This window comes from Thermobia domestica, chromosome 9 (assembly GCF_964235325.1).
Source record: "Thermobia domestica chromosome 9, izTheDome1.hap1.1, whole genome shotgun sequence".
Lineage (NCBI taxonomy): Eukaryota > Metazoa > Arthropoda > Insecta > Zygentoma > Lepismatidae > Thermobia > Thermobia domestica.
This window is the reverse complement of record NC_137462.1, coordinates 92,343,639-92,365,005: the sequence shown is the minus strand read 5'-3', so window position 1 is coordinate 92,365,005 and position 21,367 is coordinate 92,343,639. Positions and strand designations below refer to the sequence as shown.

At 36.1% G+C, this 21,367-nt stretch overlaps 2 protein-coding genes across 2 annotated transcripts; one reads left to right on the top strand and one right to left on the bottom strand.

Annotated features, from left to right (window-relative positions):
• Nucleotides 1-7,113: 7,113 nt before the first annotated feature.
• LOC145660933 (uncharacterized) lies at nucleotides 7,114-21,015 on the bottom strand. The gene is made up of 2 exons (XM_081726371.1): nucleotides 20,399-21,015; nucleotides 7,114-7,743 (listed from the first exon to the last, which is right to left on the bottom strand). Exons 1-2 carry the CDS (start codon nucleotides 20,925-20,927, stop codon nucleotides 7,181-7,183), a joined length of 1,092 nt encoding a protein of 363 aa, XP_081582497.1. The 5' UTR covers nucleotides 20,928-21,015; the 3' UTR covers nucleotides 7,114-7,180.
• Nucleotides 13,710-14,657, top strand: LOC145694856 (thiosulfate:glutathione sulfurtransferase-like). The gene has a single exon (XM_081771552.1). It carries the CDS (start codon nucleotides 13,950-13,952, stop codon nucleotides 14,493-14,495), a length of 546 nt encoding a protein of 181 aa, XP_081627678.1. The 5' UTR covers nucleotides 13,710-13,949; the 3' UTR covers nucleotides 14,496-14,657.
• Nucleotides 21,016-21,367: the final 352 nt, after the last annotated feature.

The following is a 21,367-nucleotide window of genomic DNA, read 5'->3' as shown; positions in this document are numbered from 1 at the left end:
ACCGGTTTCGGGTTTTCACCGAAACCGGTTTCGGTTTTCTTCAAAACCGGTTTGGTTTTTTTGCCGAAACCGGTTATCGGTTTCTCCAAAACCGGTTCGGTTTTTACCTGGTCCGGTTTCGGTTTTCTTCAAAACCGGTTCCGGTTTTTTTTCCAAAATTTGTTCTATTTCTGACCAGAATGGTGTTTCGTTGTTCTCCGGAAACCGAATCCATTTCCACAGAAATAGTTTTATGTTTTTTCGAAAAGTTTTCACCGAAACCAGTTTCGGTGAAAACCGAACCGGTTTTGGAGAAAACCGAAACCGGTTTCGGTGAAAAAGCGAACCGGTTTTGGAGAAAACCGAAATGTCGGTTTTTCGGGTTTCGGTTTTTATAGAAACCGGTTTTTGGTTTTTATAAAAACCGGTTTTGCCCATCCCTAGTTTTAACTAGACCAAAATCTTAATCTAAATATGACAGGCGATATAAAGTACCAAAAGTAATCACGATGGGCCAAAAACAAATGCTGAAAGAGAAGTAATGATTACAACAATGATTCGCACATAAGTCAAATTCAAAAGTTTTATTTACCAAATAAAAAAAATCCGAAATAACATATCATACTACACTGAATTGTTTTCTATATAATCTACCTATTGTTCTTTTATACTTTGATAGCTTAACATTTTGAAGTCACTCTTTGATATATCAGATACACATAGTTTTGCATTTTCCTTAAATCCTTTTGCATATGACACAGATGTGACAAATACGAAGCAGCATTAAAGTGAGCAAATAAAGAAACAGATTCAGGAACTTAAGTAAAATATACATTATTATTTTATGAACTTAAAACAGGTACTGAACTAATATAAACTTGTGAATATATCTAATTTCTTTTATTCATAGTAAATAGTGAACAAATACGAGTAACTTTGAAAACTTCTGTGCAGATATCAGAGTAATTTCACTTTATTACAAAATGAGATTATGTTGAGTAAAATTGGATATTGACGATATATTTAATATTCTGTACGGAATTTTTTTTAATTCTACACTATGTTATTAATTAATACTTTCCGCAATAAAAGTGAGTTAGTGATCGCGCATTTGACGGGCAAAATATTATACGGCACTACTCCGCGCTCTGATGTGATAAAAATCAACAGCGCGGAGGCTATAGGGAAAGGACATTAAAATCACCGCTCCGATGTCATTTTACTAGTATCGCAGAGGCTGAGTAACGTTATCTGAACTTGTTTTCAGATTACAACGATAGATTCTATTAGTAAAGAAGTCATCGATATAAATTTAGCGACACTGAATATAGTCAGTCAATTGCAATGAGGTCATTGACTACTATAGTTGACGATATTTAAAGAGCACACATAATAAAGTACCTTAAAGCATTAATATCACGTATAGAATCATAGCAGCATAACATTGTAACAGTTACGTAACAGACAACAGATGTAAATGAAACATCAGAATTTACGATAATGTTTTTACCAATCATTAAAATCAAAACTTTTGAACTCTTTGACTGAAAAATCACAATCAAAATCTTAATAACTAGGAATGCAATGGATATACCCGATTGCAATGAAATGAGCTGAGCGAGCTTAAACTACGTAATCAGGAAGCGTTTTTCGGTGATTATTCCTCGATGGTACATCAGATTTTTGATTTCGACCTATGTTGTCACTCAGCACGACATACTCTATCAGCGTGCTAAGTTTGGTTGAGATCGGCCAAACGGTCTGGGAGGAAGCGTTTTTCGGTGATTATTCCTCGATGGTACATCGGATTTTTTATTTCGACCTATGTTGTCACTCAACACGACATACTCTATCAGCGTGCTAAGTTTTCTTCAGATCGGCCAAACGGTCTAGGAGGAAGCGTTTTTCGGTGATTATTCCTCGATGGTACATCGGATTTTTGATTTCGACCTATGTTGTCACTCAGCACGACATACTCTATCAGCGTGCTAAGTTTGGTTGAGATCGGCCAAACGGTCTAGGAGGAAGCGTTTTTCGGTGATTATTCCTCGATGGTACATCGGATTTTTGATTTCGACCTATGTTGTCACTCAGCACGACATACTCTATCAGCGTGCTAAGTTTGGTTGAGATCGGCCAAACGGTCTAGGAGGAAGCGTTTTTCGGTGATTATTCCTCGATGGTACATCGGATTTTTGATTTCGACCTATGTTGTCACTCAACACGACATACTCTATCAGCGTGCTAAGTTTTCTTCAGATCGGCCAAACGGTCTAGGAGGAAGCGTTTTTCGGTGATTATTCCTCGATGGTACATCGGATTTTTGATTTCGACCTATGTTGTCACTCAGCACGACATACTCTATCAGCGTGCTAAGTTTGGTTGAGATCGTCCAAACGGTCTAGGAGGAAGCGTTTTTCGGTCATTATTCCTCGATGGACAACCAAACGGCTAACCCGAGTATAAGAGCTTCGCTTCGCTCAGCTCAACTAGCTTTAGAACTAAAATATGACTCAGTTAAAGTACAGCCACACAAGAGACAATGGAGACTTTTGCACTAGATGCGGCTATCTTTTCAGAAAATTTCTTGATATGTTGTTGGTACTTATATAACTCCGGATCTGGAAGTCTTTGTCTTCTGTCTTTGGTTTGTAAAAAGTTTTGCCACAGCAGGCTTAGGACCATAAAATGCTCTTCCAACACTATTAATAGCAATATGCATTCTTGAATTTAGAGCTTCCATTGAATAGCTCGACTGATTACTTGTTTTCAATATTGTATGAACTGATACTGCTCTCTCAGGCCCAGTGCTATGTGGGGTCAAACAAATAAAAGACCACCAATATTGAAAATACAGTGGAGACCTTTAAATAGTGATATCATTTTGCCATGGAGTTACTCAAATTTAAAGGATCAGGAAGTTTCTTAGCAGCAAATAAACTTACAATATCGTCTGTCAAAGAAGAAACTACATTTTTTCCAAATATATTTTCAACTTGGACGTGTGCTGCTTGTACTACTTCATTCGTGCTTCTTGCCTCGATGAGTGCATTTATTGAATTCAGCGCGCCTTGTTGCTCATCATGAAGTCTTTTGGAAATAAATTTTTTGCAGTTCAATACTATTTCTCTCCTTATTGCGGACCAGCGTCTCTTAGTGGGGACAAGGGAATTGACAGCACGTCTTTGGGGAAGAGCTTTCAGGCCAGAATGAGATGGGTCATCTTCTTCATCACTTGTAGCAATCACTTATCGTTATTGAGCAATCTTTCTTCTAGTCTACCAGAATAAGGTCCTTGTTCTATTAAAGTAAGACGCTATATGACAGTCTTTTTTCACAAGCTCTATGTTTATCACGATTGTCATTGATTTTGACATTCTTTTGAAGCGTTTCAAGGTGTCTCAATAAGTCTTATCATGAGACGAGCGAGATACTGTTGATCAACATCTTTCCAAAGACACAGGAATTCTCTAGCAGTACCTTTTTCTACTTTTGTTGCTCCTGCATATTCAGTGATTGATGTTCAGTGCTTTTGCATACATGTATAATTGTACATACTTTTACCAAAAAATAAAAAAGAGTAACTGAAATTTTTCTCAAAGATAACGTTGACTTGCCCGCACTATGGCTGTTCACTAGGCGATAGCAGCTCGCCATTAGGCGACACTTTAGTCGCCTAGTTATACCTTATTTTATGCACTGCTAGAGAGCGACTAACAGTTCTAATGATTGTATTTATTTATAGACTGCGAGGAAAAATGTAACAATATTTTATGTATGGAAGTATTTATCATGCTTATGAAAGTAATAAACCTGTTTTTCAAAATCATATTGTCAATAAATGTGCTACTGTCCGGCTCAAATCTCTTGACGTTTGGCGAAAGCTAATGGCGCATAAGAGCGACGTTGCCGGTTTTCATTTCCTTTCGTGTGCAAGTATAACGTGGAACGCAGATGGGAGAACTAAGTAAGGCTTCAGACCGAAAAGGTGAAAGAATAAACTCTGCTTCAGATTGACTTGTATATGAAGGAACGATCTTACAATAAAATAATGAACTACTGTATGAGAATATTGCTTTTCTCCCCTAATTACTTAGGAATGGTTTTCTTGTTTCCTAAACATACACTAACATTCTATTAACAAAGACATTTTTGAGTGCAAATAATATTATCCCAAACATCTAGTATTAGACAACCTCCCGTAACTTTCATTGGGTATTGCTAAAAAGAGGGCACGCCTTAAATGTCAAAAGGTTTGAGCCCGACAGTAATTTTCCTTTCTACTTTCTGGAAGTCCGGTATCAATGTTCTGTTCATTCGACTCCCATATGATTTGAAAGAGTGCTTCATTATGAACAAAACGAGCTACTATGTGTTGTATGGGATGCAAATATATCCATATGAAGTATTTTGTATTTGTTCATTATCGTAACTCTGAAACACGAGAACTTAGTTGTGCTTCCATCTGAAAGATGAGAGTGAGTGAGAAACAGACAATCGCCACAGAAATCCTTTTTTGGTATAGTAAAGCAAATTGTTACTGAAAATTCATTTTTAAGAGACACGGTTGGTCAGTGGTAGAGCGTTTACTCCTGATGCGTGGAGTTCCTGGTTCGATCCCAGCTCGTGGCAGGTGGACTTTGTAGTGGACAAGCACCGTATGTGTAGGTTTCCTCAGAGTTTTTCCGTTTCCTTCTACTTTCTGAATTCTACCACTTCACTCAGTCTCATTATCGTCTCCTTTAGATTACATGACATAATCGTGGGACGTAAAATTAAAAAAAGCTTAGGGATGAGCACGAGTCAAGCTAAATTTCGAGTCAAGTCAAAGGTAATATCCTCGAGTCGAGTTCCGAGCCGATTCAGTTTTTCGCGTCGAGTTTGATAAATGGCTCGTTCGTTTTAACTTGTCTTGAAATCATGGCCTGGTTACACTGGAAAACGAAAGCCATGAGAAACGTAAGCTAAACAGTAATATGGAATACTTTTAGTGTTCCTCACGAGAGGGGACACTGCTCGCATCTCGTCTCGTCTCGATAGCGAAACCACAAGATATTTTTTATAACAAGCTCAGCTCCGCTCAACTGCGAAGATGGCTTGACCCGGCTTACTTGGGGTGAACCATCGGCTCGAGCTGGCTTTGTAGGGATGAGCTATCTGCTCGGTTCAGCTCAACTGAGCCGAGGGCTCTAGCCGAGTCACTTAGGTGAGTTGTTGGCTCGGCTCACTTCTCGGTTCGGCTTGATAGTGAATGAGCTGTGAGCCGAGCTGCTCGAGTTGTTGACAATTCTAAACTCGGGCCGATCAGTTTTGAAGATATTTGGCCAGTGCCCTAATAACTTTTAATAGTGTTTAACTCGAGCCCGAATACTCAACCTAGGCCCTCAACCTAAATTCAGAAGCTAGTGAACAATGTTCTTGACTCCTAGACTTCACGACTACCGAGGTTGGCAATCAACTACTTTTTTAGTATTCAAATACAAACCGCCTATCTTTCATGTTTATATACAGTGTAGTTATATTATTATTATTATTATTATTAATAATAATAATAATAATAATAATAATAATAATAATAATAATAATAATAATATAAGTTGTAGTAGTAGTAGTGTCATTGATAATAATTATACTGTCTATGTAATATACTTGAAGAATGTACTCGAAACTACACACCGAATTTGGATCGACTCGAAACTCGACCCCAATTCGAGTCGAGTTGGAGGAAATTTTTCGACCCTAGTTCTCGGTTCGAGCTCAAAGATGTCTGTTTCTAATCGAATCGAGTTTCAAAGAAAACTCGGTCGTGTCCATCCCTACAAGTAACGCAGTATTGCATTTTATCAATGTTACGTTATATGAAAATGTTCATATATCAAGTAAAAATTTGTTCTTGCGTTTACATAAAGCGATTCAGAACGTGCAATAATAATAATAATAATAATAATAATAATAATAATAATAATAATAATAATAATAATAATAATAATAATAATAATAATAATTTTTATTATTATTATTATTATTATTATTATTATTATTATTATTATTATTATTATTATTATTATTATTATTATTATTATTATTATTATTATTATTATTATTGGCCTATGTTTAGCAGAAGGAGTCCAGCTCTTTTCTCTAAAAAAATACTACAATTCTGGTATTTTCTGTTCACATTCGGTTAGTTTAGGGTAGGTTAGGTTAGTTTAGATTAGGTTAGGTTAATTTAGGATAGGTTAGTTTAGTTTAGTTTACGTTATATTAGTGTAGGGGTCCCGCATAATTTTCAAAAAAAAAAATACAGAATTTCGCTTATTTCTACTAATATTAGGTTAGTTTAGGTTAGCTCAGGTTAGTTTATGTTAGGTTAGGTCAGATTTGGTTACGTTATGTTACGTCTAAGTACTTGTATGATTCATTTCTCCTGTAAATTTTGTGTTTTTTACGTGCTTCTGGACCCCTTGTACTAAACATACTCATTATTATTATTATTATTATTATTATTATTATTATTATTATTATTATTATTATTATTATTATTATTATTATTATTACACTGTATCTTTAAATTATTTTCCTTATTTCTAAACTCTTGCAGATTTTGTTCCTTTTTTGCAACAGCAGCTGAGCTGCTTTTCGTGCTTTCTTTCTTAAAATATTTTTATGCTTCATATTGGACATGATCCGCACAGGAGCACTAGATCAATCGATTGTAGCAGATGTGGTAGCAAGCCATGCATTTGGTTATTCCTTACACGGAAGAGATACCATACTATTTTTTGATCGGAAGGATCGGTAAATACGAGTAATTTACCGTAAATTATTATATGTAAATTTTGTTATTTTAAAATGACTGAAGCGAGGTAATCTTACGATGATGTTTTAAAAGCTGATGATTTGGGGTGGGCAGAAAATCATTTGGTGGGGCCTGGCCCAGATGGGACCCCGTGGCTACACCCCTGTGTACAGCACACATACAGTTCTACAGATATCTGTGTCTTTGCACATGTGAAAGCGTGGAATAGCACAATGGAATAGCTTTTGTACGTATGATGCCTGGATTAAATAATTCTGGTGTTCATATGTTAAACATCAGAGTTTTTACGTAATGAATGTACACACAAATTAAAATAGAGTATCTAATGATATATTTTTAAAAATATACGTAATTTAGACTTTAAATTAAACAAATTTAAAATTATTCGTCCTCCTTCTCTTCAAAAGCACTGCAATTTTCCATACAACAGGCAGCTTTCTTATAACCCATGACCCAAATTGTTATAAGACCCACTCGGCATTTATCTCCACAATTTGGACTCGTGATAATGAACTTCTCACTTCTACGGGGCTTTCTCACGCCATATTTCTTTTTGAACTCTTTCGCTGGCAATTCAAATGCATCTATAAGATCTGAGAGAGGAATGTGGACACTGCCAGGAAAGTAGCCTAGTCTTTCGACTTCTTCGGGACTTCTTACATCAATAATCGTTATTTTTCCTTCTCTCTGAATGTTCAAAAGTTCTTCATAGGTCACCTCAAGTAAGCTTCTTCCGCCTTGACTTTCTCCTATCCTATGTGATGAAGCCAAATATTTATTAGGTTTACAAAGACGCTGTCTTGTTACCCATACTGTGGCAGGTTTTAACAGAGTACTTGAAAAAGGTGTAGCAATTGAAAGAAATAGGCTTCTGAATGTCGATATTTTCATACATTGCATCAATATTGATCTAAATACTATAGCCATTGTAGAAATATTTATGTCTTTCAATTAATTGCATTTTAATTTCCATCCCGCTTCATCTTTTTCCCTTCCTGAAAGGCACAAAAAGAAAAGAAACTTTCTGGCGCAGACCTCAATCCGTGTCGCCATTTTCCTCAGTTGTATTTCCTTTCTTTTTTCTCTTCCTCTTTAGAGTGAGCTATTGGACTATCTTTATATTCATTATACAGTATATTTGTTTTTGAACGGGAACTTTCTTTTGGTAGTTGTATTTTTTTTTTTTTTACGTATTTTTCCTTCCTTTTCCGTATAAGATTTTATTGTTGTAATTGTACTGTAGTAGTCGACTGCACTGTATTTTAACATCTCACTTGTGTTATTACTGTTGCTGAAGCCTCCAAAATTTGGACTTATTTTGCAACACTGAACAATAAATATGGTTTCATTATGTACGGTATACTTAAAATTTGTTATAACTTGACCTATTGCCATTTGAAAACATACAACTTTATATGGAGTTGACAACAATTTTTAATGTGCTGATATTGAAGAGTATGACAGTAAATTTCAACCTGTCAATATTTGCATGGTGCATAATTTATCATTTTTAAAAAATCTATTACTTTAGAAGTTAGAAAGGCGTTCGCATGATTGTAAAATCAATATGTATTTCTGTGAAGCACAGATTTATTTTATTTTATTTTATTGAATGCTAACCAAAAAAGAACGGATCATCGTTGTTTCTACCCGTCTGCATGGAATGACATATCCACAGGTACGAAACAATTTCATTCGTGAATTTCGAAAACACATCCCCATTAAGAGTCTATTTCCCAAAATTATTAGTCTTGTAATACTAACTAACTCTATGGCCTATGGAACCCGGAGGTTCAGTGCCGCGTTCACAAAAGCTCTCCACTGACTTCTATTCTTAGCTAATTGGATCCAGTTTCTACTTTGTATTCCTATCTCTGTGAGATCCATCTTAATATTATCCTCCCATCTGCGCCTAGGTCTTCCTAATGGTCGTTTTCCTATGGGTCTACCAGTCAAGACTTTAAAAGCGTTTCTACTTTCTTCCATTCTAGCTACATGACCTGCCCACCTAAGCCTCCTAGACTTGACGACCCTAACAATGTTGGGTAAACCGTATAAACTATGTAGTTCCTCGTTATGAAGCTTCCGCCATTCCCCATTCTCGTTCCTCTTGGGTCCGAATATTCTTCTCAGGATCCTGTTCTCAAATACTTTCAGTCTATGTTCTTCCCTCAGAGTAAGCGACCATGTTTCGCAACCATACAGAACAACAGGCATGATTATCGTTTTATATATTTTAAGCTTCAAATTCCTCGACAGAATTCGCGACGACAAGAGATTTTGAACCGAATAGTAACACGAATTCCCTGCTTTTAGTCGACATTTAATTTCTTCGTGAATATGATTTTCGTCTTTTAATATTGATCCTAAATATTTGAAAGTATTCACTTTATCAAAAGTATTATTTAATATTTTAACGCCTCCACAATTTGCCGTATTACGGTCCCGACGCACTTCCATGTATTTAGTTTTCTCTGCATTTACTTCTAAACCCATGTCCCTGCAAGCGTTTAATAATATCTCTGTTTTATTTCTACTGTTCTCCTATCATCCCCTATTAAATTTACATCATCAGCATATGCCATAACCTGGTGAATGCCGTTCAACTCTAGGCCCTGGTTGCTATCTTTGATTTTCCTTATGGCGTATTCCAGCACAAAGTTAAATAATAATGGCGACAACGCATCTCCTTGTTTCAGGCCATTTTCGACGTGGAAGCTCGTGGACAAAAATTTTCCTACCCGGACTTTACTTTGGGATTCACTAAACATATCTTAATTAATCTAATTAGCTTTCTCGGTATTCCAAGCTCTGTAAGAACGTTGTATAATGTTTCTCTCCTAACCAAGTCGTAAGCCTTTCTAAAATCAATAAATAGTTGATATTGTATTCCCACTTCTTTTCAAGTATTTGGCGAATGGTAAATATTTGGTCAATAGTTGATCGATTTCGTCTAAATCCGCACTGATAATCTCCAATAATTTCATCTGCGTATGGGGTCAATCTTGCTAACAGAATATTTGAAAGGATTTTATAGGATGTTGACAGAAGAGAAATGTCTCGATAATTATTACAGTCAGTTTTGTCGCCTTTCTTGTGAATTGGAACAATGATTGACTCTTTCCACTCTTGTGGCAATTCTTCCTTGTTCCAGATAAGGAGAATGAGTTTGTGTATCTTGTTCCACAATTTTTCGCCTCCAGCTAAAATTAACTCAGCCGGAATTTCATCTACACCCGGAGATTTGTGTTTCTTTAATTTCTTTATAGCGACTTCCACTTCTATTCGATTGGGTTCTGGAATATACGGTTCTGCGGTGTGTATCTCCTTTTCTCCACGCACATTAGTTTTTGGCTGCGTGTTCAGCAAATCGTCAAAGAAATCTTTCCATCTATTTAAGAGGCTATCCGTATCAGTGAGAACTGTTCCGTCAGATTTCTTTAATATATAAGCACGAGGTTGATAGTTTTTCTTAAATTCGCTGATCCCCTTATACATGTCCCGAACATTCTTATTTTTACTATTATCTTCAAGTTCCTTAATTTTAGCTTTCAAAAAATCCCGTTTCTTTGTTCTAAAAGTTTTGGAAGTTTCCCGCCTGATATCTGCGAAATTTTGTGTAGTTATTTCATTCGGATTTTGTAGCCACCGTAATTTTGCCTGTTTTCTCTTCTCTACTAGTTTAATGCATTCTTGGTCGAACCATGGTTTGTTCCTACGTATTTCCGCGTGTCCCAATTTTTCTATTGCTGAACTTTTAATGCTATTTCTAATTTCAATCCAAGTATCCTCAACACTAGTGCACTCCGAGTCTTCTAAAACCGAGAATCTATTCGAAACTTCAATCTGGTATTCCTCTCTTACCTGGCTCTCTTCTAATTTCTTTAAATTAAATCTCTCCGTTTTCGGACATTGAGTATTAAATTTATTCAACGATAATCTCTCCCGTATTATCGCTGCTATCAGGTAGTGATCAGTGTCACAATCAGCCCCTCCAAACGACCGGACGTCAATTATGCTAGATTGTCTTCTATCTACTAAAACGTGATCAATTTGATTATGTGTTTTTCCGTCTGGTGATGTCCAAGTGTATTTATGAACGTCGCGATGTGGGAATTTTGTACTCTTCACGATTAGGTTTTTGGATGTTGCAAAGTTCACGAGTCTAACACCGTTGTCATTACTTTCCTTATGCAGAATTTCGTTCCCTATAATCGGTTTGAAAATATCCTCTCGTCCTACCTTCGCATTGAAATCCCCTAATAGAATCTTCATATGGTATCGCGGGAGTTGGTCAAATATCCGTTCCACTTCTTCGTAAAAACTCTTTTATATCGTCACCCTTATCTTCAGTTGGAGCATGTACATTTAAAACAACAATATCACACCACCGTCCCTTAAGAGTAATAAAAGAAAGTCTGTCAGTAACAAATTCAACCCGTTTAATTGCTGGTAATATTCGTTTGTGAACGAAAAACCCTGTTCCTAACTGGTGATTTTTATTTCCTTCCCCGTAAAAGAACGTAAAATTTCCGGAATTCTCAGATCCATTTCCTTCCCACCTAACTTCCTGAACTCCTACTAAGTCCATCCTGTATTTCTCTAACTCACTCGTTACAGATTTTAACGCGCCTGCCCTATAAATACTTCTAATATTCCATGTTCCAAATCTCATGTCCATTTTCTTTTGCTGATGTCGTGCCAAGTTATCAGTCCTTGTCCGAGGCTTTTGTGAATGTTTCTGAACAAGTACAGGATGAGGGCTTTTTTTTACAGGATGAGGGTGTTAGCCTTACCCAAACCCCCAAGCTGGAGGACCACTCCTAGTCGTCTGTCCGCGACTGCTTATTCAGTATATTCGCAGCTAACCTCTATATCTAGAGGCCTTCTCCTCGATACGCAACCTGAGGACGCGCCATGCCGTGGTGACAGGAACCCACGTTACACGGTAATACTAATAATTTTAATAATTATTAAATGATTATTAATATTAATTATTATTATTAATTATTAAATTAAATTAAATTAAATAATTATTAAATTAAAATATAATAATAGTAAACATTCCACCCTTTCACCACGTTGCCAATTTGAATATCAACGGGCAGGGGCGGATCCAGGGGGGCAATCGCCCCCTCCCCAGAAGAGGAAACTTTCTTATTTTATATATATAAATAAAACTCATCCCAAAGTTTGGAGCCCTTAAAAGTAGCAATATGACAACCCACCGCCCTCCCCAGAAGTCGGTCCTGGATCCGCCCCTGAAATGCACATTGTTTTAGTCGAATGTCAACTTGAGTAGAGGACCTGCTGGTTATTAAGAGCATCCTTTTTAGTTCTCTTTTGTGTGATTTAATTTTATAAAACTGAGATTTACTTGCAGTGAATAATTTAGTGTTTCAACACCCGAGGCAAAAGCTGACAACACAGCATTGAGCACCACGTGCGTGCAGCGAGCTGTCAGAAAGGATAAGTTGAAAGTTGTACAGCGTATAGGATTTGCACCGTATGATAAGTAACGAAAGATTTTTGGGAATTCGGCAAAAGGGAAGATAAATAGTTATTGTAATTATTATGATAATATGTCTGCCTTTCGGAAAGTTTCAAGACCTTGAATGAATGAGAAGAGGTATAGAGAAAGACGGATCGGAGTTCGAATTATTATATTTAGTTGTCCGTATCTCGGAATCCCTTAAAGTTAAAGACATGATATTTGGTGTTTAGAAATGATTTACAATAATAAAGCAAGAATTTTACCGCTTTTCAAAAATACCTTGGAAGAAAAGTGTATTGTTTCCAGATTCCCTATTGTTCTTCACACTTCTGCATTCTAGCTGCAATTTTTCATCATTCCGGCATTGCGCTGGCGTCTTCTAAATGTTTTGTGTTGACAACCTGTGCGAAATAACGTAAAATAGTTTCAGGGACCTCATTTCGTGTCGGTTTACGCTATCGCAATGCGAATTTTGCATTTAAGATTGTGATCTTTCTACAGTATATCGCATATAGATTTTGTGTATTTGCGATATTACTCCAGTTATTCAAATTTTAAATTATGCGATTACGACCACCCTTCGCTTTTTTTCGTTTTTTTTCGTTTTTTTTTTTTTTTTTTTTTTGACAGACTCACTTCTACAATTTAAAAATATACATACGCAATTGTTCAGCATATCTAGATTTTTTCCTGTCGCCAGCCCCTTGTTAAACCTTTTTCACTATTATGCTATTGACATGCCATGTTATATTTGTTATTTAACACACAAACAAGTTTGCTGTGCGCTTATCATTTCCATGAATGAAAATCACCAACCAAAAATAATTGCTACGCTGTAATATATCGACTCTGAATATCGAACACAGACAACATTGGTATTGTTCCGATACGTACGGTATGGGTTAGCACACATGCTTATCTGGGAGAAACACAGATTCACTTAGCACGCATAGATCTGATTCGGGAGAACTCAGCGCTGGTGATTTCACACTGAAAAAAGCGTGATGATTCGTGTAATCCCGAACTGTCCCAGTACGAAAAGTCCAAAAATTTGGATTTTTGCCATTGTAATTTTCCTCAAGAGCTGCCAGTTGTTCCATGCATTCCTAATACAATGGGCCATATACAGAGTCCTTCTGACGTGTGATTAGTGCCATACTAAAGCGTTCGACTTACATATGCTTCCTGCAGAAGTCGGGCGTTTAGCATGACGCTAATCATTTGTCAAAACGACTCTGCATAAGGCGGAATGAGTTTAGATTCAGAGAACTATTGTTGGAATGAATTAAAAATAATACTTTAGAAAAGAAACAACTACACTTTAAAAAAGAAAAAAAAACTACATAATTTTAGAGGTCTTCTAGGAGTAGGCCTAATAATTTGCATAGTAAAATATCAAGCAATAAGAGCACCTTGAGTGTAACACGAACCTCAAACAGTGGCATGGCAAGACATATAAATCTGCGCCAAGTACTAAATTCTCATAAAGAAGAAAGATGATTTAGTATATAGTTTCCGTGATGGCCATGTTTGTGAAATCATACATCAACATATCCATCTGGCTTTGGCAAAGAAAATATTATTGTTTAACATGAAGTAGAATATTATTGAATGTGACAAATGCTTCTTTAGAACAACTAATGTTAAGATGGAAACATGGCAAAAGCCTCTTTGGCACGATGTATATTAGTGGGAGGTATAATTAGAACAACTATGAAGTGGACAGTGAGGCGATGCATGTTTGTGCTCGTAAACCCAGATACATTCGAGCTTCGTAAAGATGATTTTAAGTGGAAAAACTCAATTTTCAGAAACTCAGGAACATTTGAGATGTCAACAAAGGAGGACTTGTTTAAGAAACCATATGACACGCATTACAATGAACTACTGCAACTGCACCGGGAGGGCCAACTGGTACTAATTGATGTCAGGGAATCTCAAGAAGTTCAAATACACGGGAAAATAGCTCACAGCATTCATATTCCTCTGTCGGAGGTCAAAGAAGCTCTAAAAATGTCTGAATTAGAATTTGCAGCCAAGTATGGGATACCTAAACCATTGAAAGGAGCTCATTTAGTTTTCACTTGTGGCGGAAGCAAGAAAAGTTTGGTAGCCGTGAAAAGAGCTTGGGATTTAGGGTATTTTAGGGCTAAGAATTACAGAGGCGAGTTCGATACTTGGAATAAAGATACAGCAAAATGAAAACAATCAATAAGCTTTGTATCAATGCTTTTGAAATCTTTTCATGTTAATGTATATCTTCTATATAGATCTGATTTTTTAAAAATAATATTTACTCTTCCGCATGTGTTATTTTGATCATTTTTACAGTTCTTTTTAAATTTAAATAAATTTGCGTACTTACACTGGTTTGTGGAAATCATCAATACTATAAGATTTCAGTATTCGTTTATGCTATTACATGTGACCTCGGGTCAATCGTGGTAGTGCACTCAAACTATCCATCTACTGGGGAACTTTATTAGGAGAAATAATCAGGAAATTAGATAGAAGAGACATTAATAAAAGAATAAACGTTAAAGCGAAGTCTGTTAAGACTAAAAGTATTTCTCAAAAGTGTAGGAGGGATAAATTTTCTTACAGACTGTATGGTCAAAACAAAGTTCCTGCAATATTATTATTAAGATTAGGATTTTTGGATGAAAGAAGTACTGGTACTGAAATTGGTGGCTGGAAAGATGATCTTTTTTAACGCCTGGATATATCGTCGTCAAGATCACAAAAGGGCGTAACTCAGTTTTAGCACTTTTTTAGTAGAGCATGAGAAAGTTTTTGTGGTGGTTTAAAAGTTTCTCATTAACTGCCTATCACACTCTTCTCGTCCAAAATTGGTTTGGAGACTTGAGAAGTGATCCTGTAAGTATTGCAATATACGTTGTGATTATGATTATGCCACTCTCGGAAAAAAATGGAGGTTATTTGAGATACGCCCTTTTGTGATCCGAACTCAGTCCACGTATTAAGTTACGCTAAATAATGCACGGAGTTTTCATATAATACACTTACTTATGAGTCAAAATACATCTAATTTTGTGTGATTTATGTAGCATAAGATACACAAATATTTATGTAATTATCTAACTTTGCTTACAGAAATCAACGTCAATTTTTTATTTTAGATTTCTTTTTGAATTTTGAATTTAATCTTTTAAAGCCATTAGAAACTTCTGCCAGGCTGGATGAATATTAAGATGAAAACCAAACTTATTTTACAGTATATATAGTTGAAAGTAAGAAGATACATAATATGAATTTTGTAATTTAAAATTTAAAAATACAGTATGATATTTAATTATAAAGTACTAATTTTATTTCATCACTTTCAGCCCAACAAATGAAATTCAAACAATTCGCTCCCTGGGTCTTGGTCATCAATACTGCGTCTTATTCTTTGTCTTGCAGTCAAGTCTTGGTCCTGCATTTCGTATTATTGGTGGTCTTTCATGCTATACAAGAGCCAAGAATGCTCGCCTCATCGGTACAAATGAAGACCAAGTGTGATTTTGATTATGGTCTTTCATACTATACGGAAAGCAAGAAAATATGCTCATCGCTACTTGGTGATCACAAAATAAGTCCAAGAGCAAGATTACTATGCAATTCGTCTTGCATATCCAATCTTTATCTTGTTCTTGTATCGATGTCCTTGGGCTTGGTGAAATAAAATGAAATATTCAGTTTAAGGTCCCTCGATTCTGCACCGAGGCTAAGGGATACGGTGACTATGAGAAATGAATGAAATGGTGGAATGAAGAAAGTGGGAGGAAACAGGAGAACCCCGAGAAAACCCACTACACTGCGTTTCTCCACCACAAAGCCCACTTAGCACAACCTGGGATCGAACTATGGACACCATGCACCAGAGATGAATTCTCTACCACTGAGCCACCGCAGTCGTCCATATCCAATCTTTCTTTTGGCCTTGCTTAAACAACTTCTAGTTTTGTTCTAAATCCAGACTCCATATTGGCGTAGATATTAATATTACAGTCGATTGGTAAAATCAATCTTCCACATTTACAAATTAAAGTACACACAAGTACAAAAATAAGCATTTACCATAAAAACACTAGCTGCAAGTGTTCAAAATAGATTTATGGCTTCTATAAAATCAATTGAAAATTGCTATTTTTAATTAGGCAGCTAGTGAAAAACAGCAGTTTCGACTCCAGCCGAGTTTAAGCTCAACCTAAACTCAGTTGACCAAAGTGAACTGACCCGACAACCCGAGCCAATAACCCGACTCGATAACTCGACCCGATTGACCCGACCTGACAACCCGACACGAGCTGACCCGTTTGACCCGACCCGACAATCCGACCCAAGCTGACTCGTCTGACCCGGCCCGAGTAGCCTGACCCGACAACCCGACCCGAGTAGCCTGATCCGACAATCCGACCCGAGCAGACCCGACCCGACCCGTAACTCGACCCGTAACTTGAGAGCACTAACTCTTATATGTGAGAGAGAAGACAAATAAGCTTCAACAATTCTTGCAAGGAATGTAAAAATGAATCTTTGTGTATTTACGCTCTCTGAGTAATCTTTCGTATCCTTGTTTATGTGAATACATTTTATTATATTGGATGTAGAACTGTAAATGAAGAACATAAGAAATATTACAGAGAATGTGTATCGACAACTTACAGATGAGAAAAATACAAAATAAAAGTTGATACACGAACGTTGTTAGCAGGGGGTCGGGGGACGCGTCTCCCCAGCTTTTAGTCAAATATATTTAAAGAAACTATACTACTTTGTATGCATAACTTTTGTCGGAAAAAGAATTTTGATTCATCCGATCCCCCTAAACCCACCTCGAGATTTAAAATGCTAACGATGCCAGTGGTTGATACCACCAATTTTCTACAATATATGGTTCTCTGCTTGTTATTGCTATATTTGCTATGAATGATATATTTTTTGTAGCATTGACTAAAGCTCTATTATTTAGCAAAGATTGTGATTTTTTTCGCTTTATAGTTTCAGCATTTTTTTCATGTTGTCCCATCAGTATTTATCTACTTCACAACCTTTTCCCTTTCTCCATCTCATGTCCTCTTGAGCTTATGTTTCGATACCTTTTCTACTATAATGTTGTGACATCTTTTTTTTTTTTTAAAAAAAAATCCTGCATTGTAATACGTAATATAAGGGCTCAAAAAAATCAGCGCTAATACTGACCGGGAAGAAGAAAGAACCTGACTACCTCAATAGAATTGTAGTTTACGAATAACGAATGGAAACTTAAAATTTTTTGTGCTTGTTTGGTGAAGTGGGTGGAGGTTCTTTTTGCTGGACATAAATTTCGAGTTTGGATCCCCGAAAGTCTTGTGCTAATTTGAATATATTATTTGAACAACCCGCGCACCAAATTCCATGATTTGGTGGAACACCAAAAAACCGAACCCTAGTTATTATTATCTAAGAAGACTGAAAAACAAAATCCAACCTAAAATTTAATATGAAATAACATATTTTTGTAGACATTAGAAAAAGTACCACATAAAATAAAGTTTAAATGTGCTGTTTATAGCTAAAAATAATAATCTGCACAACAAGTAAAATAATGTGTGTGTGCGTGGTTATCAGATTTTTGCTTAAAAGAATTCACCTAGAGCCACCAGATTTTGTACACAGACAGATCTTCACCAGATTTAGTCGCGTAAGAAACAGTTTTTTTTTTAAAGGGAACTAGGGGTCAATGGGGGATAAACTTTATTATAATTTGTATATGCACTGGAAACCGTAGTGTCTGTGAGGTAGGCACGCCATATTATTCTACTGTGTTGCAGGTTGCATAACCGACAATCGATAGGGGCAACACCGGCGGCATTGCTTGTTATTACATGTTACACGCACATTTCTCTATTTTCAAGATTTTTTCGTAAAAATTTTTCTCCCCATTAAGAACGGACACAATTTCTCAACTATAAATACGATGCATGTCTACAAAGTAAGTTTTCCTAGGACGTTAAACAGAAAGAAGAGACAGTAGTGATCCTGAAACATTTATTGCCACAGAAATAACACCAGTAACACTACTTTTGAACGTATGCATCACCATAATTCAGACACTTATTATACCGTGGTATTATTTTTTACATTCCGATGTCGTAAGAGATAGCCGCCTGCACTGTAACCAAAAAAAAAAAAAAAAAAGAAAGAAAACTTCTAGTACAATTGTTGAGGGGAAAAGTATAAAGTGTGCTTCGCGTGTCCAAAAGCGTGAATTCTCTGAAAACAGTAGCTAGTATGACATATTTAAAATACTTCTCGGCAAACAGTCGGAAACAAAGTGATGACATACATTTTGCATATTTTGAACATACACCTGGGACATACTTGGACAACACATTATCTAAAAGGGGTGAATATATGTAGTCTGGAGGTGTTCAAAGATTGTCGGTAATGTGTAAAGTGTTCTATTGTGTCTAAAAGTAGTTTCTTTATTTTTTATTTTTTTTTTTTCAGTGTCGTAGTGAAGCCAGTGTATTACAGCCGTCCGTAATTGTTTATCAGTATCAAAATCTTACCCGACAGGAATGTGCTGAGGTGTAAGAAGACATGAAAATTTCCCCGAACTAGATCAGAGCTATACGACGGGTGACAACTCATTTTCTGCTTTCGTTCTACTAGATACTTATGTTTCATATTTTTTCTAAAGCAAATATCTATATAGTAAACTCTTCCAATCGAATTTGGTATGATAGAACTTCACCTAATATAAAACCACGTGTAGTAACAGTAGTATAGGTTTATGATTCCCGAGTTATAGGTGGTCAAATTTTGCGTCATGAGATCAAATCTGCTGTGCCCAAAAAGCTTGACCAACTAGGCCTATACAAGTATATGATATATTATGTTATGTAGGTTCATGATTCCCGAGTTATAGGAGGTCGAATTTTGTGTCATGTTTTCGAAAGAAAATCTCATATACCAAACTTATCAGGATCGAGATCAAACTTGAGATGGTGGTAGATTGATTTGCTTATTAGCTTGTGAATTATTACTTTCTGTAGGCCTCGGGTTCCCCAGAGCTACGCATAATTGCATTTTTAAATCATTGGACATACCAAAAACAAAATAAATACCACTTAGTAATTAAAAGTCAGTCTTGGACAGAGAAAATAAAAGTCTAATGAAAGATGACACTTTACGACTATGCGTATTTTATTTGTTCGATCATCTATCCTCCATAGCCATTTTCACAGACTCATCATTACAATTCTTAGGCATATGTCGGCTTTTGGGAGCCAGCATTTTTTTCTTTGGTAAAAATTGTTACTATTATGTTAAATATTGCTTAATTTTGGTTAGGTTAGGTTTGCTATTTCACGGTAACTTCTTACGTATTCTTCTGCTAATTACAAATAGTCCCTGCAACATTTCACATTCCTCCATTGCACACAGTGCGTTTCCATTCTAGCCACTTCACAAATTACTTACACATCATTTACCCTTCCGTAACATGAACTTATTCCTACTGTAAAAGTTCTGCTTTTTACATAGTTTTGGCCTTCAAAAGCCGACATAATCCCAATTCTTGCTTTGCGATTTCAAACTTTAGGTAAACAGATAATTAGTGACGACGTTTTTGCAAGGCGTGAGAGCTTTTAACACTTTTCCCCTTTATTATGGGTCGAATTTCGAAAATCCTCTCGTCTTATCTACACCCTAGGGCTCAACAAATACACTTGTAAAAAATTTCAGTTCACTATCCGTCCAATAGTTTCTGAGATCTAGGTTTCATTAAGCACCCGTCTCGTAAAATCTGCAATCTTAATGCAACGCAAGATATTTTTGAAAGAATTGTAATAGTGGGTTTATGAAAAATGTTGCTTAGGATAGATGATAACAAACTCAAAATTTGCGTTACTGTCGTATGCGTATTGCAATGTATACGACGGAAAATCAATATATATTTAATATCGATATCACAAACTAAAACCCGAATTTTGCATTGGATTGGCGCAATCTGATTTATAACAGGATTTCTGGTGAGAGTAAGTTAGTATATTTAGTCTTTTATACATGCATCAACATATCAGAAAGAACACTTTCAAATTTCGAGACTCTAAATCATTCATTACTTTTCGCTTTCCACTCTTCAAAACCACCTTTATACACTGCTACATGTTTGTAGCCGAGATAATGTACCATAAGTGCAGCCATCATAGTGCGTTTCCCTTGCGCGCGACCTGTGAATATTATAGGTTCATCGCTTGTGGGTTTTTTAACTTTATATTTTGCTTTGAACGCTTCTGGTGGCAGGTCAAATTCATCCACGAGTTCTGTAATAGGAATATTTACAGCACCAGGAAACTTGCCCTTTCTTTCAATTTCTTCTGGCATTCTCACGTCAATAACAAGGATTATGCCTTTTTGAAGAATATTCTTCATGTCCTCATAAGTCAACTGAGGAGGCGGTATTTTCATATCGGACCTATCACCTCTACAAATATTATAACTTGATGTTTTAAAATCTTCACAAAGATACAAGCTATGATCGGTCTTCTTCATCTCAAGCATATTATGACAAAGTTGTGGATGGTATTTATGTTTAACAATTTGAAAAGATCTTACATATTTCATCAGTGCATTACGTATCATCTTGTAGCCTTTTCAACTTGCTCTAAAATATTGGAACATTGCACTATTTCTAACACGCACATAACGTAACTTGCTGAGTTACACTTTTTCTTCCTTTTCTTTTGAAAAGGAGAAATCATTGATTGGCACCAACACCAAATGCTTTCTCGCCCATTATTGACGGATATTACGTATAACGTTCTACTTAATACAAAAGCAAGTATAATTTTAATATTATACGTTACTTCATTTTCTGGTGCAGTTTTACTATACGGATCCATAGACTGTAAAATGTATGTACAGAAAAATTCGGGTAAGTCTCTGATTTGCCCATTTCATGTCGACAACAGAACCCAACCAACCCCTGCGGGGCTTCTAACTCGTTCCTACTTCTTATACTACTCCTACTACTACTTTTATTACAACTACTACTACTTATACTATGGATCCGTATAATAAAG

Bases quoted from the DNA above. Each gene is read 5' to 3' on its own strand.
- LOC145694856 (XM_081771552.1), top strand. From the start codon at position 13,950: ATGGCAAAAGCCTCTTTGGCACGATGTATATTAGTGGGAGGTATAATT.
- LOC145660933 (XM_081726371.1), bottom strand. From the start codon at position 20,927: ATGATACGTAATGCACTGATGAAATATGTAAGATCTTTTCAAATTGTT. The intron at 7,744-20,398 runs GATTTAGAGTCT...ATTAATTGAAAG, and splicing joins GAAAGCGAAAAGTAATGAAT to ACATAAATATTTCTACAATG.